The following is a 26917-nucleotide window of genomic DNA, read 5'->3' as shown; positions in this document are numbered from 1 at the left end:
CTTAAATTAATAGTTTAGATTTATTGTCCGTCAAAATATAAGATGCATATATTTTAGCAAAACCGTTAAAAAAAGATGATGGTTCATGTACCCTGCATTAGTTGGATAGCGAAATCAACTTAAATTAATAGTTTAGATTTATTGTCCGTCAAAATATAAGATGCATATATTTTAGCAAAACCGTTAAAAAAACTATGGTATCCATATTATCATCACAAATTAACAATGTACAATCTCATAAGCTATGAACAAGAACATAAACATATCAACATGATGTATTTGAGTGATATTTATTTTTATTTTTTTGAACAAATGATGTTATGTACACAAGGGGGAAGGGGTGAGATTGGCCTCACAATGAGCTAGCAATAATGTTGTTCAAATTTGCTTTTGGTTATAATCGAACTTAAGACATCTCACATATTGTATCTAGAGAGTTTTAGAGCAGTTTAATCTGCAAAATGTGATAACAGTTTTGTACAACGGACATGGTCGGTCTAATGTTTTAGAAGGTCCTGTGCAAGATTAAAATGAGACCCTAGTCTAAAGTACAATTTTGTATGTAAAAAAATGGCAAAGGCAATGTGTCTGCCTCCTTATGTTCGATTATGAATCAACGTATGCTAAATTTGAGTAATTTAGAGTAAATTGTCATTTTACCCTCACTCCTCTACAACCCAACCCCACTCCTCATTCATATTTAATATGACACTATTTCTCCTTATAAAAATATCATAATCGAAACCATTCATGTTTTTTTATCATCATCTAATATTCATCTTAGAAAACTTTGTTCGATTTAGAGACCTATATGTGCCAAACAAATCATTGTTATGACAATGGTAGCATCCTTATAATTTACTGTTTATTTTTTAATTATATTTGGATGACTATTCTAAATCAAATGTAATTAGATAATCTTTAAAAGATGACCAAAAGCATAAACGATTCTAATTAAGATGTGTATTCGATGAATTTGAATTGTCATAAATGATAAACTAGCTCTTGCATTATATATTGCAGTAAGGTTGTCAAGTGCCAAATCATATATTTTGTTGCCTGCCTACACTTTTGTCTCAAAGGATAAAGAACGTACGTAAAGATAATAAAAAGTGGTGAAAAGTGCTTCTCTTAAAAGTAGTAGGGTACGTCAAAATATGCATGCTAATATGCCAAGTGGGCTTTAGGAGAAGCACCTTGACCTTCTTTTTTCTTGCGTAACATCTAAATTTTGGGGGCTCTTTTAAAAACAATTTCGTTTTCCATTCTCTGAAAAAGTTCATTTTGTAGATCATTTTTACTTTATTTCCCTGCAATGTGAAATTGTGGAAGGAAGTCAAATGAAATGATCAAGTAATTAAGGACACATTAACTAAATAATTGGTTACCGCTTGAATGCTACTGCTTTTGTCAAAATTATATTCAATTTTATTCATATATGTCTACAAGTATATGAGACCTATAAATGTTAGACATCAAGAAACTTGTAGTGCCAATCTAATTACCAATCCATTCCAAACCTTATCATCAACTTCACTATGAAACCATCATTAATTTGATTCCCTAGAAGTAAAGGGATGCTCTTGGAAATATGAATATACCCCAAAAGGAAAAAGGAAGAAAGGAAAGGAGTAAAACATATGTCTCTACAGTTAGTGTTATTCCAATATGAAAAGTTGAAGGTCCATTATTCCATTTCATAATTAACAGTGACCTCAAGCTTCTCATTACACAAAAATAATTTTAACAGCAAAATTTCCAAGGACATAATTCTTAATATTAATTTATAAGTTACAAATGATAATTTGATTAGTGTTTCTCTCTCCCACAATTTAAGCATTGCGTTCCATCGACGATTTCAGCCATGAATCATGATTTTCTTGGAGCAGGGAATTCATATTGCAAACTAGATGATTTGTGGTTGCTGACATTTTGGTGGCATCAGTTTTTCTCAGCTTGACCAATATTCAGCAACAAGTTTGGAGAAGTAGGAGGTGGTATCCAGCTTCCCTATATTTTTAAACAAAATCACATTACATATTAGCTTTAGGATTTAATATCCAATTACCAAAACAGCACATGCCCTGCTGTTTGGATTAAGCACATAGGCTTGTTGCGCATCAGCTTATTCGTATTTTTTTCCTTTTTTTTTTTAAATTTTTTTGATGTATTAAGTTTGATTAAAATATGATCAAAAGATAAGAGAATACCATAGGAGAGGACCATGACCATATCACTGTCTATAACAGTTGGAACTCTGTGAGCTACGGTTATAACCGTGCATTCTGCAAATTCCTGCCTTATGATTCTCTGCAGAATGGCATCTGTTGAAGAATCAATGGAGGCAGTAGCCTCATCGAGAACTAAAATTCTGTTCCTCTTGAGAAGGACTCTTCCAAGGCAAAAGAGCTGGCGTTGCCCGACACTCCAATTTTCCCCTTCATCACTCACTGTTGAAGTCATTATAATTATAATTACAGAACAATATGTCTATAGTTGGAACCGGGGATTAAGTAAGATGTTCATGATTATGTTTCTCATTCTTTCATAGGAAAGATTATAAACTCACCAGAGGAGTCGAGTAGATTAGGTAGGTTCCTGACTTTCGCCTTAAGTTGGCACTTCTATAGAGCCTGCAAATGAAAATGTCCTTAAAATCATACTAGTACGAAACAGTGTTGGAGTAAAATCCGGTTCTCATAAGATTTTGTGGTCTCACAATCATTGTACGTTACTTGAGGATCAAGTTAGGATTAGGGAATTAACTTGGACTTTACCTGCTGCAAAAAGGAATGTAATATTAAATTGTTATTCTTGCTAAAGGGGTTCCCAATCCTGATTGGTTAAGGAGATAAAGACATATTCAGTTGCCTATTAGGTCTCAATGATGGGCTAAGCCTATTAGGTTAACATGCCTATATAAGTGAAGGTCCCTACATTTGCTGAGTTAATGCAATATTCACAAACTCCCATACGGTTTGATTGCTAAGGACCAGTACAACGTTGAAGACTCTCTGCGCACCAAGTTTTCGTCCATGGCATCTTCAGGTTAGTTACTTACTTGTGTTTTAATCTATATAGGCTAATAAAGTTTTACATGTGGTATCAGAGCATAGCTTATATGATTAAGACCTTAAAAGAAAATTAAATTAGAAAACTCGGTAGAGTTCTTTCTCTGTCGTTCATCATGTTATAGTTTATAGTTTTCTAGTTCAGTTTGTGCCTTCAAATAATTACGCATGATGGCTGCTATGTTTTTCAATTGTCTGGCATGCAAATTGGGTGAGGGGCTTACATTCTTATATTGATGTGCATGGATGCCATGTTAATTAACGTATTGCCAATATAAGGACTAATTGAAAGACATTGAAACTGGACATATATTTGCATGATGGATTGTTTCTGAGTTCTAGTAAAACATGTCTGATATAAAGATTAATAATCCGACATGCATAAAGTAATATCTGATCAAGTTTTTAGGTATCGCTTGTTTGACATCGACTAAGCAAGCCGTAGCGGCTTAATTGATTTGAGTGGTCTCTAAATCCAAAGTCCTATTGATCAAATTGTATTGTTTTAATTATAACAATTACAACAATCTTCTTGCTCGTAAGTGTGGATTATTTTAATTGGTTCAATTAGACAATAGCATGGTATGGAATATGTACTGTAAGAATTTGTGGAAGGTTTTCTTCTTGCTCATAAGTGTGGAAAATTTTTCATGAAAGTAATTCTTATAACTATGTATTTTAGTGCCACATACATATTAACTTTCTTGCCCGTAGGTGTAAGTTAATTATGTTTTGAAGTTTATGGGGATTAAGTATGTATTGTTTGTTTAATCTTCAGTTGTCAATGCTTATTTGAATTTCAATTCAATCCAAGCTTTAACTGGGACCAACTATAAAAAGTGGAAACAAGACATAGAGATTGTTCTAGGTCTCATGGACTTAGATGTTGCTTTGAGAGAGGAAGAACCAAATGTTCCTGAAGAGGACGACTCAACCAAGATTAAAAACAAGTATGAGAAGTGGCATAAGGCAAATAGGATGGCAATTCTCATTATGAAAAGTGCAATGTCTGACACTGTGAGAGGTGGTATTGCTGATACAGATAGTGCTAAGGAATTTTTGGCATCAATTGAAGCTAAGTTCAAGGAATCCGACAAAGCTGAAACTGGAAACCTTATGAACTCATTGATGACAACCAAGTTTGTCAATGGAAGTGTGAGGGAGCACATATTGGGGCTGATTGATATTGCTACTAAGTTGAATGCTCTAGATGTTGCAATTAGTGATCCATTCTTGGTTCATGTGGCTCTCAACTCTTTGCCTTCGGAGTACTCTCAATTGAAAAGTACCTACAATGCTCAAAAGGAAAAGTGGGATCTTAATGAGCTTATAGCTATTTGTGTTCACGAAGAGTAGAGCATAAGACATGAGAAAAGCAAGGTTGCTAATTCAGTCCACACCCATGCTAAGAATTCAGTCAAAGAAAATTACAAAAACTCCTCCTACAAAACTAAAGGGTCTAACAACTTTAAGGCAGCAAGCAAGCCAAATGGTTTGAAGTGTTTTTTCTGTAAGAAATTTGCTGGGCATTTGAAGAAGGATTGCCAAAAGTATAGACGTTGGTTGGAGAAACAAAAGGCTAAAAGTAAGAACATTGTCTTTGTTTGCTTTGAAACTAGTTTGGTTGATGTTCCTTTTGATACGTGGTGGCTTGATAGTGCTGCTTCTGTGCATATTACAAATACCTTGCAGGGGTTCATAAGCAAGAGGGTGCCAAACAAGGATGAAGTAAGCGTGTTCGTAGGCAATGGAGAAAGAGTACCGGTGGAGTTCATTGGAGTAGTTCGACTTGTTTTGGATTCTGGTTTTATTTTAGAAGATGTTATTTATGTACCTTCCATGAGAAGGAATTTGGTTTTCGTTGGCAAACTCATCAGGAATAAAATTTTTCCGAGTTTTAATGAAGATGGTTTCGATATTAATCATAAGTTGAATTCTGTTGGAAGTGGTCTATTTGTAGATGGTTTGTTTAAGATAAATTGCAAGGTTCCATTTGTCTCCATGAACACCGTAGGAATTAAGAGAAGGATTTCAACCAATGTAACTTCATCCAAGTTATGGCATAAATGGTTAGGACATATATCAAAGGAACGAATGCAAACTTTAACAAAAACTGAAATTTTGTCATCACTTGATTATCAAGACATGGATGTTTGTGTTGAATGTATAAAAGGAAAAATGGTTAATACCAAAAAGAAAGGTGCGTCAGAAGCCAAAATCTGCTAGAACTTATTCACACCGGCATTTGCGGTCCGTTTCCTACACCAACACATGATGATTTTAAATATTTCATCACCTTCATTGATGACTATTCAAGGTATGGCTACATATATCTTTTGGTTGAAAAATCTGTTGCGTTTGAAGCTTTTCAAATATATAAAGTTGAAGTGGAAAACAAATTGGACTTAAAGATCAAAGTTGTTAGATCCGATAGAGGCGGGGAATACTATGGCAAGTATGATGAAACTGGCCGTCCTGGACCTTTTGCACAGTTTTTGGAAAAGAATGGCATTATAACACAGTACACTAATCCTGGAACACCTGAACAGAACAAAGTTTCGGAAAGATGAAATAGAACTCTTAAAGATATGGTGAGGAGTATGATGTGCTGCACTAAGTTGCCAATGTTTTTGTGGGGTGAGGCTATAAAGACGGTGAACTACATCTTAAATAGAGCTCCTAGAAAATCTGTTCCAAGCACTCCATATGAATTATGGTACAAGAAGAAATCAAGTGTATTTCATCTAAAAGTTTGGGGTTGCAAGGCAGAAACAAGAGCTTATAATCCATTGGAGAAAAAGTTAGACCCAAGAACCATTAGTTGTTTCTTCATTGGATATCCTGAAATGAGCAAGGGTTATCGGTTTTACTGTCCAAATCATACCACAAGAATTATTGAAACTGGGACAGCTAAGTTTATAGAAGAGTCGGCTGGTGATTTAGAGGTTGAAAGCTTCAGTTTTGAAGAGGAAAATGAAGTAAATAATGAACAAGGAACTGTTATACAAGAAGATATTGTGGTTAATCCCACCATGGCAGTATGTGTATAAAGTCCACCTCCTAATGCTCACGTGGAAAATGAGCAGCAAGAAATTGCACATGATCACCATGATATGCCAATCCAAGTGAGTGATCCCATAGTCCCTACTAATAATGTCGATGACCAAAACCAAGTCACTTTGAGAAAATCCCAAAGAATTAGAAGGTATGCAATATCGGATGATTTTATTTGTTATCTTCAAGAATCTGAATTTAATCTGGGAGAGGTTGATGATCCAATTACATTCACGGAGGCCGTGACTAATTCTCAAAATGAAGAGTGGTTGAAAGCCATGAAATCTGAGCTTGAATTAATGAGTAAGAATGGAGTTTGGGAGTTAGTACAATTACCAAAGAGGTGCAAAGCTATAGGATGTAAGTGGGTATTCAAAACCAAAAGAGATTCTAAGGGAGACATAGAGCGATATAAGGCTAGATTAGTAGCAAAGGGGTTCACTCAAAAGGAAGGAATTGACTACAATGAGACATTTTCTCCGGTTTCTACCAAAGATTCATTTAGGGTCATAATGACACTTGTAGCTCACTTCGACTTGTTCCTAGACCAAATGGATGTAAAATCACATCTGGATGGTGATTTGGATGAAGAAATTTTCATGAAGCAACCGGAAGGGTTCATTCAAGAAGGGAGAGAGAATTTGGTGTGTCAGCTCAAGAAATCCATTTATGGTTTGAAACAAGCCTCAAGACAATGGTACTTGAAATTTGATCAAGTTATACAAGGTTATGGTTTCATTGAGAACCCGTTCGATGAATGCATATATCTAAAATTCAGTGGGAGGCATTTTGTAATCTTGGTCCTTTATGTAGATGACATTTTGCTAGCTAGCACAAATCTTACCCTACTCCATGAGACAAAGCTTTTCTTGTCTAATAGATTTGAGATGAAGGACATGGGAGAGGCATCTTACTTCTTGGGGATAGAAATTACTAGAGATAGGAAGAATAAAATACTTGGCTTATCTCAAAAGGCTTACGTTGAACGAGTTTTGAAAAGGTTCGAGATGTAGGATTGCAATGGTTGTGACATTCCCATGGCAAAGGCAGATAAGCTAAGTAAATCCCAATGCCCTAAAACTGAAACTGAAAGGGTAGAGATGGTTGGAAGACCTTATGCTTCTCTTATTGGCAGCCTCATGTACGCATAAGTGTGCACTAGACCCAACATCGCTCAAGCAATTGGTGTTTTGTCTAGATATCAATCTAATCCAGGTTTTACTCATTGGATGGCTGCAAAGAGAGTCATGAGGTATTTGAAAAGGACTAAGACTTATAAACTTTGCTATAGAAGGACAAATAATCTCGAGTTGATTGGCTACTCGAATTCGGATTTTGCGGGGTGCGCAGATTCTCTCAAGTCTACTTCCAGCTACGTTTTCATGCTCGCTGGAGGAGCAATGTCTTGGAAAAGTGCAAAACAAGGGGAAGTTGCAATGTCTACAATGCAGGCTGAATATCTAGCTTATTATGAAGCCACTTCACAAGCCGTGTGGTTGAAGAACTTCATATCTAGCATGAATGTTGTCGAATCAATAGCTAGGCCAATTCAGTTATGGTGCGATAACAAAGCTGCTATTTTCCATGCTCGGAACAACAAAACGTCTAATGGAACTAGACATTTGGATCTCAAGTATAAGATGATTCGCAAGGAAGTTAAGAAGTAGCAAGTTAAAATTGATTACATTGATACTAAGTCAATGTTGGCAGATCCCTTCAATAAAGCTCTTCTTAATGCAGCGTTCCATGTGAATGTGAAAAATGTGGGCTTAGTTTTCGATTTTGATGCACTGAATTAATGGGACGTTCATGTTTTAGTTAGTTCCCTTACGTTGATTGTGGAGTTAAGTCACTAAGACTATTAGCTTTTGGTTGGTTCGTGAGTTTGGATTATAAAGTTTGAAGCATTTTCAGTTATTTTTATTATGATATTGTTGATTGTTTTATATATTTGTGTCGCTGTTTGAATGCAGTTATCAAGTAAAAAGTAAAGTTAATGCTTTAAAGTCGCAAGCATTTACAAGATGATATGAAGAATGTTTTCAGATATTGTTTTCATTAAGGGAAGAAAACTAAGGTGTTCTGATATAGTTACACCAGTCATCATGCTAGCACTGATTGGGTTTTTGACATAAGGTTTCAGTCATTATTCTTCATTCATTTAACAGTTTTGGAGGGCTTCATTTGAAGCATTAAGCAGACTTACATGGTCTGATCAAGGAGGACCTTAGAAATTAAAATATCAATGTATTACATCAAGTCTGATATTTATATTTCGATTTTCTCACTTATTGATGTTTCATGTGATTAACCATACTCACATATGTGATTTTGAAGACTATGGACGTTACCCTTGTCCAATAGACTTGTTAGTTCTATGTGATTGTGCTAATTGATAGAAGCTATAAGGAACTTTGAGTAAGTGATTTCCATGGCCACTAAAGTAATCTTGATTTGGTTTCTCTTAAGTTAAGTTTCATACAATGCTTGTTTCGACCAAGTGGGAGAATGTTGGAGTAAAATCCGATTCTCATAAGATTTTGTGGTCTCACAATCATTGTACGTTACTTGAGGATCAAGTTAGGATTAGGGAATTAACTTGGACTCTACCTGTAGCAAAAAGGAATGTAATATTAAATTGTTATTCTTGCTAAAGGGGTTCCTAATCCTGATTGGTTAAGGAGATATAGACATATTCAGTTGCCTATTAGGTCTCAATGATGGGCTAAGCCTATTAGGTTAACATGCCTATATAAGTGAAGGTCCCTGCGTTTGCTGAGTTAATGCAATATTCACAAACTCCCCATACGGTTTGATTGTTAAGGATCAGTACAACGTAGAAGACTCTTTGCGCACCAAGTTTTCGTCTATGGCATCTTCAGGTTAGTTACTTACTTGTGTTTTAATCTATATAGGCTAATAAAGTTTTACAAACAGAACTCATTGTATGTAATGCCTACAAACATGGTTTCATTAGTAAATTTATGCAGGGAAAGACTTTTTCATCATTTAACAGGAGTCAGTTAGCTCACCTTCCATATCTTATCATCGAAGGAAAGGCCTAGAGGATCCAAGTTGGTTTGGATGCTACCTCTGAAAAGAGTTGGCTTTTGAGGGATGATGTTGAGCTTCATTCTCAAATCTTTTAGACCCATTGAACAGATGTCAAGTCCATCCATAAGAATTTTACCACTGGCCGGCTCTACACAAAGCACTTATGAGGGTGATTGCTTCCTAGCAGAGCATTTGAACGATATTGTATCTTTAAACCAACAAAAAAGAAATAATTAATGGTTAGAATTTTAACTCGATCAAATGATAAGGTCGTTAAAAAACATCAATAATATATTGTTAGAACCAATCAAATGTCAAGTATATAATATATAACTATTGCACAGTTTATTTCGAATAAAAAAATTTAACAACAGATACAATATATATAAATATAATCACTTAATGAAATTACATATAAAATCACAAATCACTGACTTGTTCTTTGAAGATAGAGACTTGCAGAAGCAATCACCTAAGACAGAAATTCGCCCGTACACTCGTACATCAGAGCCTTATGGCCCATCTTTGACATTTAACATATACACTCAAACCCTCCAAGTCTAAGGCCCAAAGTGCATGACTTTCACTCAATTCTTTTCAAACTATAAGTGAGTGAACTCACTTATAAAGGTGACTTTCAATAAAAGTTTGGGCGATGTGGGACTGGGATTCCCTCATAAACACAAGTTCCAACATATATTACCTTCAGAGAATAGAGCATTATCCTACCCTTGGTAGGCCATGAATATGGTGGCCTTTTATCCTCCACAATTGCTGGAGGCTCTGGCGGCATCATCATGAATTGTTTTATCCTTTCAACTGAGATAATGTAGTTCGATAAGTTGCAATACCATCGAGTCCCAAAAATCTGTGTCCCTATTATTGATAAAGCACATGACAGTGAAAGCCTTATAAGCCCTGCAGATATTGAGAAAATTTGTTCAAGATAAACACCTATAAGCACCATGAAATTTAAACAAGGATTGCTCTAATAAGTACCTGGAGCAACATAACCCTTGGGGAGTAAGATAACTAAGAAAGCAACCACGAAAAGGGTCAAATTTTGAAGTGCTTCTATCCTTAAAATTAACCACTTCATGGTTGCGTTAGAATGAAATAACAGTCGAGCACCTGTGTCAACTAGTTTCAAGTAGTTGTGGAAGAATCTATCAACCATTTTAGAAGCTCTTATGGTAACCACTCCAAGTGATGTCTCCGATGCATAGTTCATAACCGGAGCTTTTTTAGTTCCCTTGCAGTGGCTAGGTAATACCCCTGAACATAATTTGCGGCAACCATGGTGAGAATGCCTACAATGAGAACTTGCCATGTGACATAAGCCATAATTCCAATCGTTGTTAGCAGTTCAATGCCAGTAGACACAATGAAGATCATGAAGAAAGGTACATCAAAATCCAAAATACTTAAATCAGATGAGGCTTGAAAAAGTAGAAACATCGAATGGTTTTGATAACAAGTGATTGAAATACAGTTAGGAGAGTGCATAAAGTAGCATTTTGACTACTCACTCGTATCAAAATCCAACCAGCAGGGGTTGAGTCAAAGAAGAGCATGGGAGCCTTAAATATAGCATCGTTGAAACCAGAAAAAAAGGCTTTGGAAGCTTTCAATCCCATATGAGCTGTTGAAAATGACCTTAGATATACAAACACAGCACTAAATGTTGAAATAGCTGTATAAACGCCGATGAGCATGCCATTGGTTATGTTAGGCATTTGAATGCCTAGAGTTAGCCAATAAGTTGAAACAGCCTGAAATCCAATAAAACCAGATTGTGCCATTATGCCTAAGATTAGAAGAAGAGTTCCTTTAGACACAAGAAAATAATCCCGAATGGGTTTCAGTCCAACATCACCAATCTTTTTCTCTTCTTCTTTTATTAGTTGCACGCTAGGCACACCCTTCACTGAAATATCCCCTCCACTGTTATTTGTAGTAAGGTAAGCCGCCTGAAGTTCCTCTAGCCAAACTATATCTCCCTTTTCAGATTATCCTTGACTTTGATTATTGGAAAGACCCAATGTTGTTACCGTATCTCTATGAGCATGTACAAGCTGCTCAAATGTTGTTCCTGCTGTCAAAAGACTCTCATAGCTTCCAAATTGAGTAACATGTCCAACCTCCATTACCTGCAAATGAAACAAGGTTTCATGAGAAAAATAATTTGAATCTTTATTGTACATAAACTTCGAAAATGAGTAAATAACAACGTACTAGAATTTTATCAACTTCTGAGAGGAATTCAACTTGATGAGTCACCAGAATTACAATTTTCTTTGCTAGAGTGGCCATGACACATTCCTGCATAAGTCATTCAAATTGAGTAAACTCTTTCCACAACGAGATTACTAAGCTAAATGGGGTTTTCACACTTCTGAAAATGCTTGAACTTTGTCTTTCTTACATGACATAGAGTTGCACCAGTATGGGCATCCACTGCACTAAAGGGATCATCAAAAAGATAGATATTAGTGTCACTATAGATAGCTCAGGCCAGCTGAATCCGCTATTTTTGTCCCCCACTCATGTTAAGCCCCCTCTCCTATTTCAGTAAGATCACCAGTCAAAACTATCAATGTCCTTATCCAAAGCACAAGCTTTTATGGCATTCTCATATTTGTTCTTGTTCATTGGCCTGCCGTAGAGTATGTTATCACGAACTGTCCTCACTTTGTATCCAAGCAGCTTGAGAAACATAGGCTATGGTTCCAAATACATCAACCTACTTGCAAGCATTAATAAAGTTAGTGTCAAGACCAAAAAACATAGTGCATCCAGTATATGGAAGTTTTCATTTGTTTTAAACACACAGTTCCTAAAATTTTTGGCATTTCTCCAAGTATAGCATATATTAGTGATGATTTTCCAGCTCCAACTGGTCCACAAATTGCAACTTTCTGCTCCCTTTGCACTTCTAAATTCACATCTCTAAGAGTTGGATCGATTGATTGATCAGGATACCAGTTGAAATTACCCTTTTTCTATTCTTAAGCTCTTATGGGAATTTTGTGAGGGCAACTTCCTTACTTCGTCATCTTTCAGCTTGTCATCAAGCAAAAACACATTGAGCCTGTCAAATGAAACCTTGACTTGGATCATCATTGAAAGAGCCTCTGGTATCATTCTTACAGGTTCCCCCATGCTTCTTAGTGAAGCTAGAACCGTGAATATGGTACTTGCATTTAGAGGGACACTTTTGAAAAGGATACATTCGAGAAAAACAATTGAAGAGATAACGTTGGGTGACATCCAATACATCAAAGTGCCATAAACCTTTTTAAATTGCGAGTCAAACAACCATTTGAATTCACGTTCACGAAGAGAATCAACAACGTTTTTAAATTTCTCTTCCCAGAAGTGTAACTTGATGATTTTCATACTATTAAGGATCTCAGAAGTGGCTCTAAGTGGCTCATCTTAAGCAATCATGAATTGGGACTGACACTTTTGAAGTGCCTTTGCAAATGGCATGTTCAGGAGACCACAAATCAAGAAAGGAATCAAACCAGGAAGAGCACCAAGACCCACCACCCAAAAAAGAACTCCAATGGCAAGGAATAGTTTCAACGCATAGCTCCATGTGGAATGTAGCCACCACGGGAACTCGCCCATTCGATAGGCATCAACTGCTATATAATTTACAATCTCACCAGTTAAGTGTCTTCTCTTTCTCAAGCTAGAAAGCTTTAGCTGCTTTGGATAAACTGCCACCATCAAGGCTAACCTCATCCTTATTCCAGACCTCCTCGCGTCGAAAAACCAATGTCTCTGGCTCAAAGATTCAACCACTTTGGAATAATTAGAGACCCCACAATAATGAGGCCTTCAAAGAGAGAGGCATTTTCATTATTCGAGTAATTTACAAAAGCATATAGTATAAGAGGAGAAACTACAATTGCAATCGTCCTGATAAATGCGAATAATGTTATCCACATATTTTCTTTCATGTAAACTTTCACTATCATCTACAGAACCAAGTTCCCGGTGCTAATTGAGCCCTTCTCCCTTGAAAGTGAATCCCATGCATGAGTAAACTTTTGGTATGCTAAATCTGCTTCATCTTCAAAAACAAGAGAATGGATGTCTTCAAGAGCTAATGTTTTCGAGGAATCCAAGTTGAGTAAATGATTAATCCAAGCAAATGTCAATTTGCTCAGGAAACTAGCATTATCCAATTCTGATTTCTGGCTATTTCTTATCGATTTAGCCAATAGAGGTTCAGATAGGTTGTTATCTTGGGCATGCTGATGAACAAAGTGACTGAGGTTTCTAACAGCACATAAGAGAAGTAACAAGCTCACTGACTATGTCATTGCATCAAACATCTCAATGCTATGAGTTCTTACAAGTATTTCAATGTTTAAAGCTGAGGCCAATGAAAAGGAGGAAAGCCACCAAAGGGAGTTTTGGATTTTGATCCACTTGGACCTTTGAACAAGCAAGGAAAATGTGAAAAAAAATCCAAAATAGACCTCAAACAAAGTAATCCAATCGGACAAAATGTTCTGATTGATCATCATTGGCTACTAGATCCCATAAACCAGCAGCAAAATATGCAGTGCTAGTAAGAGCACAGCAGATTGAAAAAACAAGAGAGCACTGGTCCCTTCTGGATGGAACAGTAATATAATGCTTCCTTATAGTACTTATAAGGCTAAATAAGAGAAAAGCAAAGAGGAAGAGTAGATTTACCCCATTGATGATAGGTCTTTGAGTGCAGTAAGAACCCAATTCAAGTTCTCCACCACAAATCCATGAAAAGCTACTTCCTGCATATCCGAAAAAGCTTCACAAATCATCATAAAACTGCATGTTAAGCACAGGGAAAAGTAGGAAAACATGAGTAAAATGAAAAACTGCATGGAGTGAAATTATATATAGATTCATAGAAAGAAATGATATATTTTCACTAATATAGTTAAGGATACTGATCTTCGCGAATTTGAACCGGATCTTAATAGTGATTTGCACAACCTTGTCTTTAGGTTTTCTTTGGGCTTGAAATAACAATTTCAGCCGAGAAGGATCAACCCGAGAACCGTGATCCTCGACCCAGTAAGTGTCCTTCAAGCCAGTGGGCTTTTAGTCCACGTGTAGGATCCGTTCGATCGAGTACTTATGAAGGTGGGACAGTAAAGAGATTAAGTATGGAATGGCTCAGTCTAGTCCTATATGAATTGAAATTGTCAAAGATTGATAAGGAATTTTACCATCTGCAAAAGTAGGGATAACAACACTTAAAAATACTTGCAAGTATGACCTAGAATATTAAAAACGAATTTTAAATTAAAAAATTGAAGAAACGAAATTTGAAAGGGAACAATCTTAGAAAATAATGATAAAATGACACTAGGGTTCTGCCATCACCTTAACAATCTCACTTAGTTTTACCAGTTACTTATGAATTACACATGCAACCTTGAAGGTTAGGTTTTCCTAATGCATATTCTATTTGTGGCATTCAAGCTAGAATGTATATCAAATATGCAATCCGTCTATGGTATTCAAATCAAATAGAAACATGCGTGACTCATTACACTCTGTGAAAACCCTTTGAAAAACCATACAACCCTTAAGACGTGGCATTCGTCCTAGGTGAACTTATAACTATCAATCACAAGAAGCAATACTCAATCCTCAAAGGCATTCCGACCGAATTGCATCTGATTGCTTATCTAATTATCCTAATGGTAGCTAAGCATTAAGATATAGAGACAGTTTAAACACAGTTATTCATAATTCAAAGTATGCATGCATAATATCATAAGAAATTAAATAAAAACTACATATTCATGCGAAGGCTCAAGGCATCGCCTTAGCAAACGAAAATTAGTTACGAACAATCATAAAACAAAAGGAATTTTACTGAAATAGAAAAATAATAGAAAATACCTTGAAATACAAAACGTCAAAGCCTAGCTAAGTTCTCCAAATTGATGCGTCCCTTCTCTAATGGCTAAATAGCCTTATTTATACTACTAGAAAATAAAATCCTTCCTAGAAAAGGTCTTCTAAAAAATAACTAGGAAATAAAAGGTTTCCTATTTAAACTGAAATTTGGACTTCTCAGAAAATCAGACCTTTGACTAACCAAATCAACTCCAATAGGATCTCAAAATATCTCTTTCTAAAGCTTGAAACGTCCCTAACAAATCCTCAGAAAGAATCTTCCTCAAAATATGCCATCTTGACCTCCAAAATACCCAAAACGTCTAAAAACCTCAATCTAGAAAGCTGCGCGCTGAACCTTTATTTCATTGCCACAGTCAAATAGCTTGGTAGAAAAATCTAAAACTTTGATACAATCATCTTAAATTGGAATCACTTCAAAATTTATCAGTTTGATCACTTTTTGCTCCAAAGGAAGTCGAATGTCTTACATTGAAAATATAATCCAAAGTATCAAAATATCACTAAATTAAATTAATATTAAAATTAGGATAAAATATATAGTATAATATGGACTCATCAAAGATCATGATGATTCTTGGATAAATATGAATTATCCCAAGGATCAGAATGCCTACATGATCAAATAAAGATGAATGAACCTCATAATAGACTAGGTTCAAAGTCTTAGTGAGAATCAAAGAGGTCGAGACTGGATGATGATGAAGTTTCAGCTAAGAGGGGATAAAGGAATATTCAAGCAAATGCCGAGCAAACATAGTTCGATAGGACTCTACCTCGGCATACTTGTTTATCATGGAAGCCTCGGTATAAATAGAAGAGGATTTGCAACATTAAAAGACCCCTCCAACTCAACAAACAACTCAAATGCTCTATGCAAAACCCTTCTCACAACCCTGAGAATGACATCAATTATCCGAACTTTCCCACCAACTTATCTTTAATTCAAATAAGTGAACAACAATGTGTTGGCTACCGGCAACACCTTCAGTTCGGATAAGTGAATAACACTGGAGTTGTAGAACTAAGGGATTTAGAAGCACCTTCAGTCTGGACAAGTGAACAACACTACTTCAAGTTAGTTGGTCATATGCCAAAGTCTAACTTTTTCACCGAAAAAGGTCACTTCATTAGCCTCTCAGTGAAGTGAAGTGTTCTATGATTGGTTACTTTCAAGTGCACTTTATAGTTTGGCATTCAGACGGCCAAACCACGTTCATTATAAAAATGCTCTTCCTTGAGTACATGTGTTCCTACAACCTGATACTGATTTGGCACGCCTATATTTTAACAAATATAGTCGAGGTAGCTGAATCTGGTGCAGGAGGTCTTGAACTTCGCAGTGATTTAGTAAGCTTCTATTCAGGTTCTAGAATCCAAGGGCAAGACATGTTCTTCCCTCGACCATCATCGCTTAGATACAGAAGTCAACAATGCATTCAAGACCACCACTACCATATCTATTCTACACAACCGATCGAGCTCAGTTGTGAGTTAGCACACCCACATTCACAAAAAAAAGACGCAATTAACTTATAATTACTTGGTATGCATACCACATAAATTTTGTAACTTTTAGAGTTACATCTAATATACGGCTGAATATAAGTATATCATGCATGCTGTAGAAATCCATTAAGAAGTGCTCAGCTCAGCTCAGAACAACAATCATCAATCTATGCAAACCATCTTGCTGTCATACTAAGAAAACAAGCTCCTATTTTTCTGCTGAAGCTTCCATTTTAAGGCCATGACCCCAATCATCATTAAACTTTTTTTGAATGAAATTATTGAGCTCTGCAGGCTCAAAAAGCTGCAGAATAGTTCAAGATGCATATATATTGAAACGATTGTGCTGTGTAGTTAGAAGACCCTGGAGAGTGGAGATCCCAACCCCTGCTCATATATATCACCAGGCAAGAAATTTTACTTTCCATTTGCCTACCAAAATTGGGTATAATGTCATATAAAAGAACACAAAAATGTTGAATGAGTGAATGGCCTACCCATTGAGAACCTTGTGCAATTATTGTATCTTTGAGTTGTCCTGTGCTCAAATTTTCTTGTGAACCTTTTTTTTATTATTATTATTTATCATCATGTGTTTGGTGGATTAGTAGGAAAATTGATTGAACAATGCAAGAAAAATCAACTTTTGCATGTTAGTGATGTACATATATCATGTGCCCAACAAGATGAGGAGGACCTGAATGAGAACATGATTGAGATAAGAAAAACATGAATAGGGCATGTAGGGCATAGCCTTCTTCAATTTATGGAAGGGAAATAACCCCACGGTTGCGTCTTCTGCCACTATATATTTACTCTAACTTCACCTCGCAACCAGTTCCACATCGGTAAGCTCCTTTTATTTTCTCAAGCCGTAGAAGATTCGTTGTCGTATTAAAAGCATAGAGTTCTGCAGGATTCATAGTGAGATTGGGTGACCTAACTAATCGACTGGTTGGTCTTTTGCAATAAAGAATTTAAAGTTTTAGGTATTCTTCTAAGACCATCTCTAACCCTTGACTTAAAACTTAAAATTTTTAAACCAAAAAATTTAGGTTTTAACTCAAAAACAATTTTTCTCCTCCAACCCTTCTGGGTTAAATTTTTAGTCTGAGATTATTAAAGAACGAATTTAGGATTATTTTTTTTCTTAAATTAACTTTAAAAAAAAATTATGTTAACTATTCTAATTTAATTTTATGAACATTTTAACTTAAAAATATTTAAATTCTGATAAATATTGAAAAATCACTAAACCGATCCCATAAAACTCGTGGAACATTATGAAAGAATATGAAACACATAAAATAAAAATTTTAAATTATTTTAGCCGTTAGATTTAAATTTGGACCATTTTTTACCGTTGGACTTGATCATATTAGATCTTAGCCGTTAGATTCAATGAATTTATAAATATAAAACTAAAAAAAATACAAATATATGGTGGGCCAACCCACACTAACCCGGGGGAAGCTTGGGCTAAATTTTCCCTAGAAATGAGTTTTAACACTCATATTTGCCTCAAGGGTTAGAACAAGTTGGGATTAGTTTAAAACCTAAAATTTAAGTTTTATTCCACAGGTTGGAGTAGGTCTAAGGGCTTTATGTTTCTTTTCAATTCTAATTGTAAACTAAAGCCGCCACTCAATAGTGATATTCCTCTTCACTTGGTAGTGAGAGGTTTTAGGTTCGAATCTCGTAAATGGCGAATTCGATATCAAATTCAACTGTCCATGTGTGACTTAGTCGAACTCCCCCTTCCCTTAATGTAAAAATATCGATGTACTCAAAATTGTAAACTAAAGCCTATACATATAAATAGGACTCTACAGGGTTGTAAAACTTAACGAGAATTACAAGTGAAAGTTTGGGTGTTGTGAGCGGAGTGTGCGAGATATTAAGTTTATACTCTAAAGGGTTTTCTTGTAAATTAAAGGTGTTCTTGATTTTTAGTGACGTTACTTCGGGAGAACACTAGAGTGGACGTAGACACAATTGACTAACCCATTATAAAAAAATAAAAAAAAGTAATATAAACAGAGTATCTTGTGTTCTTATGCGTGATTTTCGTTTCAGGAGTTTGTTTTGGGGACTTCTTTGCAATAGTTCATTGATAACAAAACTATAATTTTTTAAGTGAAAATGGTTTGTGTAAGTTGTGGTGGAAAGTGAAAATATGAGTTTTTTGCAATAGTTCATTGATATTGACTAGTCATTTGTGTCGTGTTTTTCGTATTCGTGTAATACTTGATATCTTAACTGGTCGTATTGTGTAACACCCGTTAGAATGCACAAATAATCTGACATGAACAAATTTAATATGACTCAACTCATTACCCGTTAAAGGAAATATATTTTAAATCAATAAATAATAAAATGAAAGATGTAATACTAGAAACGTAAGTGATATTAAAGCCTATGGCTATTGTTCTAGTATGGTTTTTTTTATTAGTTTTTAATTACTATAGAAGTGTGAAAATATTTTTGAAGCTATACAAATGCTCGTAATGACAAGCTCTACAATAGTTGTGAAGAGGTCAACTCCGAAATTCGCCACCATAATCCCATAAAACCATAGGTTTAAATTTAACCGTTGATTGTCGTTCACATTTACGCTACATTCTTCTCACCGATTTCATTTTTTCAATTTTTTTTTTTAAAAAAAAAACATGATCTTTTAGCCATACAGAAAGATAAAAGATCATGTTTAAAAAATAAAAAATAAAAAAATAAAAAGAAATTGAAAAAATGAAATCCGGTGAGAAGAATAAAGTGTAAACGAAAATCAACAGTTACATATAAATCTTGGGTTTAGGGATTATGGTGTCGATTATGGTTTCGGGGTGAAACGGGTTACCTGCATATAAGCCTGTTAAGAACCCGTTTTAACTTGTGATCCGAAAACAACCAAATTAGTTAATGTGTTGATTTGAAATATGTTATTTTTGCGTCATTTCAAGTCGAATTAACAAGTCGTATAATGAGATTTTTAAATATTCTCTCTTTCCACCAAAAAATTGTGGTGGAAAATGAAAATATTTAAAAGCCTTGTACTATGAGGGACTCTTTGTGGTTCTCAACTTGTGCCCTAGAATCTTATGCATGTGAATTTGTTCTCATCGAAATTAAAATATAAAATTGAAAAAAAAACAAAAAAAAAAAAAAGGTGGAAAGTGATATGCAAAAGCCTTGTACTATGAGGGCCCGTTTGTCATTCTAATCTTGAGCCCTAGAATTTTAGACATGTGAATTCGTTCTTATCGAAATTAAAATAAGAAATTGAATTTTGATTACTTTCACTCTCACACATGTACTCACTAAACATTGGAGAATCAAAAACTAGGCCAGTGACAAGAATTTAGAAGTAATTCAATAGTTGTGCCTGTTAAATCCTTAGTTGTACATCTCATGCTTTATTCATAAAGTGCATATAATAATACATCGTAGCCTAATAATGTTTTTGAAATTTAAAAAACTTCATGATGAGTCGATATTATATTATATATTTTATCTTATTCTTAGTTATAATTTAGTGGTTATTTTGTGAGAATTTTGATACTTTGATTTATATTTTTAATGTAGGATATTTGACTTCCTCTGGAAGAAAACGTGATCAAACAGATGAATTTTGGAGTGATTCAAATTGGAGAACGTTCATGTGTCTCTCAACTGTTCGTGTCAAAGTTTTATAATTTTATACCAAGTGGTTTATTTATGACGATGAAATAAAGAAGCAGCGTGTAATGCTGTCAAAGTGATGTTTTGAACTTATTTGGGCTTTTTGGCATTCAAGATGGTGTCTTTTGGGTTCGAGACCTTCTGCAATTATGTTCGGGACATCTCAAGCTTTAATTTAAATCATTTTGGACTTTTTGGGAGCCCTGGAAGTCCAAAAACGTGGCTGATTTGTGGCTGGACAGATGTCCCAAAGTTAGAATAGGAATGTATTTCCTAATTATCTTATTCTATTATGTTTCCTAGTTTTTAGAAGACCTTTTCTAGTAAGGATTTTAATTATGCAGTAGTATAAATAAGGTTTTTTAGCCATTAGGTTTTAAAGGACAGAAGGAGAGGAAAGGAACACAATTGGAGAACTTTGCTAGGCTTTGACGATTTGTATTTCAAGGTGTTTTCTATCATTTTTTTAATAATATTTTATTTTACTGAAAATGTGACTTTACCCCTTCAAACTCAATTTTTTTTACATAAAACCCACAATAATATATTTTTCTAACAAAAACCCGATGACTAAGCTCCATCTAAACAAATTACCTAATCGAGATTGTGCGTCATATTTAATAGTATTCGGATTCCCCAAATTACCCTCAATTAAGTCATTATAGCATTTTATGTTGATATCAAAATTAAAATGGACTTTTTTATTTTATTGTAACGTGTGTATAGGCTTTGAAATTTTAATTGATGTAAGAATAAAAATTCAAAACGTTTTGAATTCAACAATAAATTTTCAAATTAATGTACCCTATTGATTTAGGAAATTGTTATTAGCACTTCAAAAATCTCATTCTACACTCTAAATGTTCTATATTAAGAAAGAAAAATACACTTGTGAGAAGTGTAGAATGAAATTTTTGAAGTATCAGTAACACTTCCTTTGATTCAATAAAAACCATGCTTTATTTTTCTTTAAAACAAAAAGGGTAAAAAAATGACGTGTCTAGCATGTTTTGTTTTATTTTCGAATATCAATGTACCTTTTTTTCTTTTTTTTTTTTTGAAAAGATTAGTGTACTTAATTAGTACTAATAATTTTGGTTATTTTGAAAAATAATGCACCTGGTATCAAATTTTTGAATCTGGAAAATATAGGTAAATTAATTTATGTAGGTAAATTAGTATAAGATTTCATACATGTTTATCATGGATACTGAGCCTCTATTAGGTGGCATGTTGTTAATATTTATCATACAAATATATTTATCATTTAAATTAGTGAATCTACAAAATATAGGTAAATTAATTTGTACAGGTAAATTAGTATAACACTAGAAAGTTTTGCCTGCGCGTTGCTGCGGGATTAGAAATTGTGTGAAAAAATGTGTTTAAAGGTACAAACACATCAACTTTATCACATCTAATTAAATTACTGCATCAACATATTGACGTGCTTAATATGAAAATCCATAAACTATTTGACAATATGAAATCCAACAATCTCTAAAGATGAGAAATGAATGTAGAAATTCAGCAATCTTTAAAGATGAGAAATGAACGTAGAAATCCTACCTCATATATATTAAAACAATTAACAAATTCTCAGTAAATGATCACAAAAAAGGTATAAAAATGTAATTCAATTTCTTAATTTAAATTAGTTCTCTCCATAACAAAATAATGATATCGTTTTCACATTAACTTGGATTGATTTCGATCACCAACATTAATAAAACCAGTGACTTCAACCTGTGCAAGCAAACGACCAAATTAGATGCAAGCCAACCAACTTCGAATTTGACCAAATAAAAAAATAATTACAATTAAACTAACCTCTTATTCCCATATGAAGTAGTTGTTGTTCCTTCTTTTGCCTTTGTGACCTCTTCTTCCCATATGAAGTAGGTGCTCAATCAGTTGATATAAATTATATAATGCCATTTACTTGCCATTTTATTTATTCTTTACCTTTTGTTATTGTGATGTAATTCGGTAAGTCATTCTTATTGGGCGGTTATATTTTTCTTTTAATTTTGTTTGACATTATTATTTAATCAAGGACATCACTATTTATACTAAAAAACTGATTAAATAAACTGTGTAAAGATAGTGAGATAACAACATTTGGCAACTATAAAGAGTAGTTAGTTTGATAGACAGCTTCAAAACAAAGCATGTGCTAAGAATCTTAAATTTCGACTGTAGTCAGTTTGATAGACAGCTTCTTAAAAAATTGAAAAATGAGAATAGATTTGTTGAATTTGTGTACAGATAAATTAAAACTTGTACAAAAAGCAAGTATAAAGAGTAGTTACCTAATCTTTTTTGGAAGAACCGAAATCTATTTTTGCAGCAGTTGGAGATGACTTTTTTTCAATAGCTTGATAGGAACTTGGTCAAAGTTCTGCGCATTTTCTTCTGAGATATCTTCTACATCACTGTTTGAAATTGGTGACAAAGATTGGCAAACATGAGCATGCAATAGTTTAAGATTTGGACATTGGTAAAAAAAAACTCTACAGTTAGGAATGACCTTTGTTCAGAACTGGCAAAAAGACATCTTCTGACCGATAAGAAGAATGGGAAAAGTAGTTTAAAGGAGGTACCCTAGGAAAGGGAAAAGAAAAGGATTGAAATACATGAAACAAAATTGTATCATAATAGAATTATATTATGAACAAAATAAGGATAGATTGTGTTTACCTAGTGTTTTTCTGCGGGAAAAAAGTCTGGTTTTGCATGAGTTGGAAATGACCTTTTTCTGACAATTTTATAGGATGTCATCAAGTTTTAGCCCGTTTGGGCATGCAAAATGTACATTAAATAAGAGTTTGATCAAACATATGAAATATTGATTAGTATGGTGTAAACACAAAATTACACATATCAGTCAGGATGAGATTGCAATTGAGGGTTAAACCCCTCAGTCGTCATATGCATTCACAGAATGTAAACTGATTGATATGTTTAAGCAGTAATGATGATACTTTTGGTCTAGCATAGTTAGCAATATGTGCAGTACATGTATTACCCTAATTGTATCTTATTATTAATCATTATAAGACTAAATCTCTCCTCAAGCTTGTAAAGAAGGTTGAGTTTAAATTGATTTTCCTACTTTGAACAAAACTTTATTCAGATACCTCAAATAATCAGAATCATATAAAAACCAAGCATCCTAGTAGCTAGCTAGTACATGAAATCGTGATTTCACTGATTATATTAAAAATATTAGGAAATTTTTTAGATACAAAAAGCAAATAAAGTTTGAAAAATCACTCATTGAATGTCCCAAGAGATCCTTATTTATAGCAACACCAATCCTAGCTAGCCATCTTCCATATTGATGACGTCTACTACACAGAGAAGAAACAAAACAAAGAGATTTTAAAGATTTTTATTTGGTATTTATATTATTTTTCATCGATATTTTATCTAAATTATTATATAAAATTATGAATAGCTATTAAGACCTTGTAATTCTTCTGTACATTGAAGCCCCTCTTAAGAATCCACTGTTTTTCCTGTAAAGACCGCATTATGTTAGTAATCGATTAGCATTTAAACGTTGTTGTATATATAAATCTATTGAATGCATGATTAGTAGCATGAACTAAAACAACATGGTTTGACAGTTAACATGGTAAGCCAAATTATATGTCAAAAAATGCTTACCCAAGTAAACTGAAGATTCATCATTTGATTGTAATTCCCCGGCTAATCAAAGAAAAACCAAAAATTAAAAAATAGAATCAGCATATAGTATGGAAAATAGTCAGAACAAAAGCAGAATTTGACGGGAAAAAAATGCACATTTCTTGTAATTAAAAACATCATTGTGTTTTCTTGACAAACCTTGCTTCCCTTCCTGCTCTACCCTTCTTTGTTGCAACTATTGTCCCACAGATGCGCTTCGTATTGACCGGTCCATCTATACCTGATCAATAGAAATGCATCAAGAAATATAAAAAATACTTAGCATCGAGGCAAGTGCTCTTTACGGTTTCATATAACAAAAATGCTCAATCAACCATGAATAAACAATAGCAATCATCGCTAATCAATCTTTCACCAAGAAACAACAAAAAAGCATACTTTTGAATATGCATTTGCGATTAAATTTGTTGTCATGCCAACGTCAAGCTCTGGCTACCGAACTTATGACAATTTCCTCCAATGCAACGTTGAAGTTCCAACTCCTGCAACAAAATGCAAGTACTTTCATAATTCTTCCAATTCCTTTCTACATTCAACCAAACAAACACTATGTACTTGTCCAACCAATCTATTATAAACTCCTTCCACGACAAAACATTGATTTCACGAAAAATTAAAAATTCCTACCCTTAAATTTGCTCCAGAGGCATACCTTTGAAGATGCATTTCCCAATAAATTTGTTGCCAATCTAGCCATCGAATCTGAATGTCAACCTCTAGTCAGTGGCCATCAGAGAAATTTGTCGATGTAGGATTAAATTGCAACTTCTGGAACAAAATGTTAGAATTTTTATCATTATTTGAATTCCTATAACAAAACAAATAAAACTAATTCTTGCAGACCTTTTGCGTTTTCTACCATTCCAGAGTCCTTTGATAATCCAATAGTCATCTTTATAAGCATTGCTAGAGCATGAGATTGGATAAAAATGCAAACATGATCCGAAATTTTTAAAAACCTTTACGATAAAAAAAAATTTTAAATTTCTAAAACCTTTTGATTAGTTTTCAAACTTACATTGCGTTTGTGGTTTTTTCAACCCCAACGGAGGTAACCGCGAAGTAACAACATAGGGGAGATCCCATGGAAGCTCTTAGACAATTAGTAAAAGATGAACGCTTACAAAACTGAAAACAAAAACATTTAATCAAAGAAAAAAATACATACTTGATCACAAAGGGCTTGCAGCCTTGCGAGCTTGCAGACAAAAACCCCAATATTCGAAGACCAACGTTTCCTGAAAGAAAAAATCAAACCAGATCAGACAGCCAAAAGCAAATCACCAAAAAAATTTAAATCAGGTACGCAAAAATCAAATCAGTTCGATATTGAGACCTTACGAAATCTTGGCGTCAGCGACGTCATTGACTGAGTGCTTCTCGACCTTGAACTGGAGCTGGTGACCATCGGGAAGTTCGCTGTTCTCTTTGGCCAAGAATTTTGAGCTTCAAAGAGAAAGCTATGCAGGAAAATTAAAGTAGATGGAGTTGACGAAGGGTGGCTAAATCGGAGTTGGACGATAACGGCAAATGGAGAACAAAGAGTTTCTGGGAGACAGAACAACAGAGAAAAGAGGAGAGGAAAAGAAGTGAAAAGCAAAACCACTGAAGCCAAAACAATCGAACTCAAATTAGAGGAAAAGAAATGAAAAGCAGTAGAAGGAAAAATAGTGAAAAGAAAGGGAAGATGCCAGAAGACGCTGCGATGGTCGACAGGTGGAGTGGAAGGGCAAAAATGCATTTTTACTGTAGAGAAGACTAAACAAAAGGCACCATGGCATCATTGTAAGGGCATTTTTGCCATTTTACTGCTCTAGAACAGTACCACATCAGTTTGAGTTTTAGTATATATTAATTTCATCCCGAGCCTCTATTAGTAGGCATATTATTGATATTTCTCATATAAATATACTTATTAGGCATCCTATTGATGTTTCTTATATAAAATATATTTTATTATTTACACCTCTAATTATGAGCATGGCATTGTTTAAGATATGGTATAAATAATTATGCGCAGTATGCGTGTGACAACCCGTCCCTAAAATTTCTTGTGTTATTTATTTTAATCGAGGGAATTGACGAAAATGCCCTAGAGGCAAGAATTTTGACTTCTGTTGACCATCGTCTAGAGGAATGTATGACTTATTCTTTTGGCGTATTTGTGTAATACTCGTTGGTATGAACGCATAGACGAAACCCATTTGCAAGTCCGGATTACAACGATATAGTTACGAACATTTGAAGTTGTTTCACTAAATTATAGATTTAAAGGAAAATAAACTCCCACTTGTGGGAAAGAGGCCCAATTAGATTTAAGTAGGTTTAAGGGGACCAATCAGATTAAAGGAACTAAGGACCAATCATAAATTGAGAATAAAAGGGGCAGCAGCTAATCAAAAAAGGAAAACCCAGCCTTCCCGTCACTTGTGCACTCGTGCACCAACCCGACTCCATTCCGGCAATTTACACCATTCTTCTCGTCGAACCACCATCATCCACCACCTGTAACCTCTTCCATAACTATTCGTTTACCATTTCCACCCAAGATTGAAGGGTTTTAGGTCCCATTTCATATAGGACTCCACCGGAGCACCAGAGGTGCTCAACGGCAATTCCTCCATTCCGGCGAGTTCCACCACCTAAAACTACCCTTAATCAACTTCCCTTGGACCCAGGAATAAGACCCAACCAGTGGTAGAGACGTTGGAACACCAAGGAAGGAGAATCGAAGTTCACCCATTTTAGGGTTCCGATGGGTTTGAATGAAATTGGAGCATTTCCATGCCAAATTGGACTTGGTTACAGGTATAAAATTCGTTCTACTCCTTGAGTTCTTCATTTTTGTAAAATTTGAGAATTTTTGGAGATAGTTGAATTTTCCAGCGAATCGAGGCAGCTGACCG

At 34.6% G+C, this 26917-nt stretch overlaps 1 protein-coding gene and 1 pseudogene across 22 annotated transcripts; both read right to left on the bottom strand.

The window, feature by feature from the left end:
- Nucleotides 1–1718: 1718 nt before the first annotated feature.
- LOC103966762 lies at nucleotides 1719–13720 on the bottom strand (annotated as a pseudogene).
- Nucleotides 13721–21841: 8121 nt separating this feature from the next.
- On the bottom strand, nucleotides 21842–25774 carry LOC103948077. Of its 22 annotated transcripts, none has more exons than XR_007255571.1 (12): nucleotides 25348–25774; nucleotides 25180–25249; nucleotides 24664–24779; nucleotides 24390–24493; nucleotides 24150–24231; nucleotides 23970–24011; nucleotides 23768–23818; nucleotides 22998–23055; nucleotides 22828–22901; nucleotides 22610–22732; nucleotides 22128–22182; nucleotides 21842–22043 (listed from the first exon to the last, which is right to left on the bottom strand). XR_007255571.1 is itself a non-coding variant. In XM_048577007.1 (3 exons), exons 1-3 carry the CDS (start codon nucleotides 25750–25752, stop codon nucleotides 24728–24730), a joined length of 522 nt encoding a protein of 173 aa, XP_048432964.1. In that variant the 5' UTR covers nucleotides 25753–25774; the 3' UTR covers nucleotides 24500–24727. The 22 variants fall into 22 exon arrangements, 2 of the variants coding, with proteins under 2 accessions (XP_048432964.1, XP_048432965.1); XR_007255572.1 differs by having other exon boundaries at nucleotides 22128–22179; XR_007255566.1 differs by adding an exon at nucleotides 23574–23650 and having other exon boundaries at nucleotides 21842–22732.
- Between the last annotated feature and the right edge of the window lie 1143 nt (nucleotides 25775–26917).

This window comes from the organism of the source record quoted next, unplaced genomic scaffold (genome assembly GCF_019419815.1).
Source record: "Pyrus x bretschneideri cultivar Hongxiangsu unplaced genomic scaffold, Pyrus_bretschneideri_v1 Contig95, whole genome shotgun sequence".
NCBI lineage: Eukaryota > Viridiplantae > Streptophyta > Magnoliopsida > Rosales > Rosaceae > Pyrus > Pyrus x bretschneideri.
The sequence above is the reverse complement of the archived record's forward strand: the minus strand, read 5'-3'. Positions and strand labels throughout refer to the sequence as shown.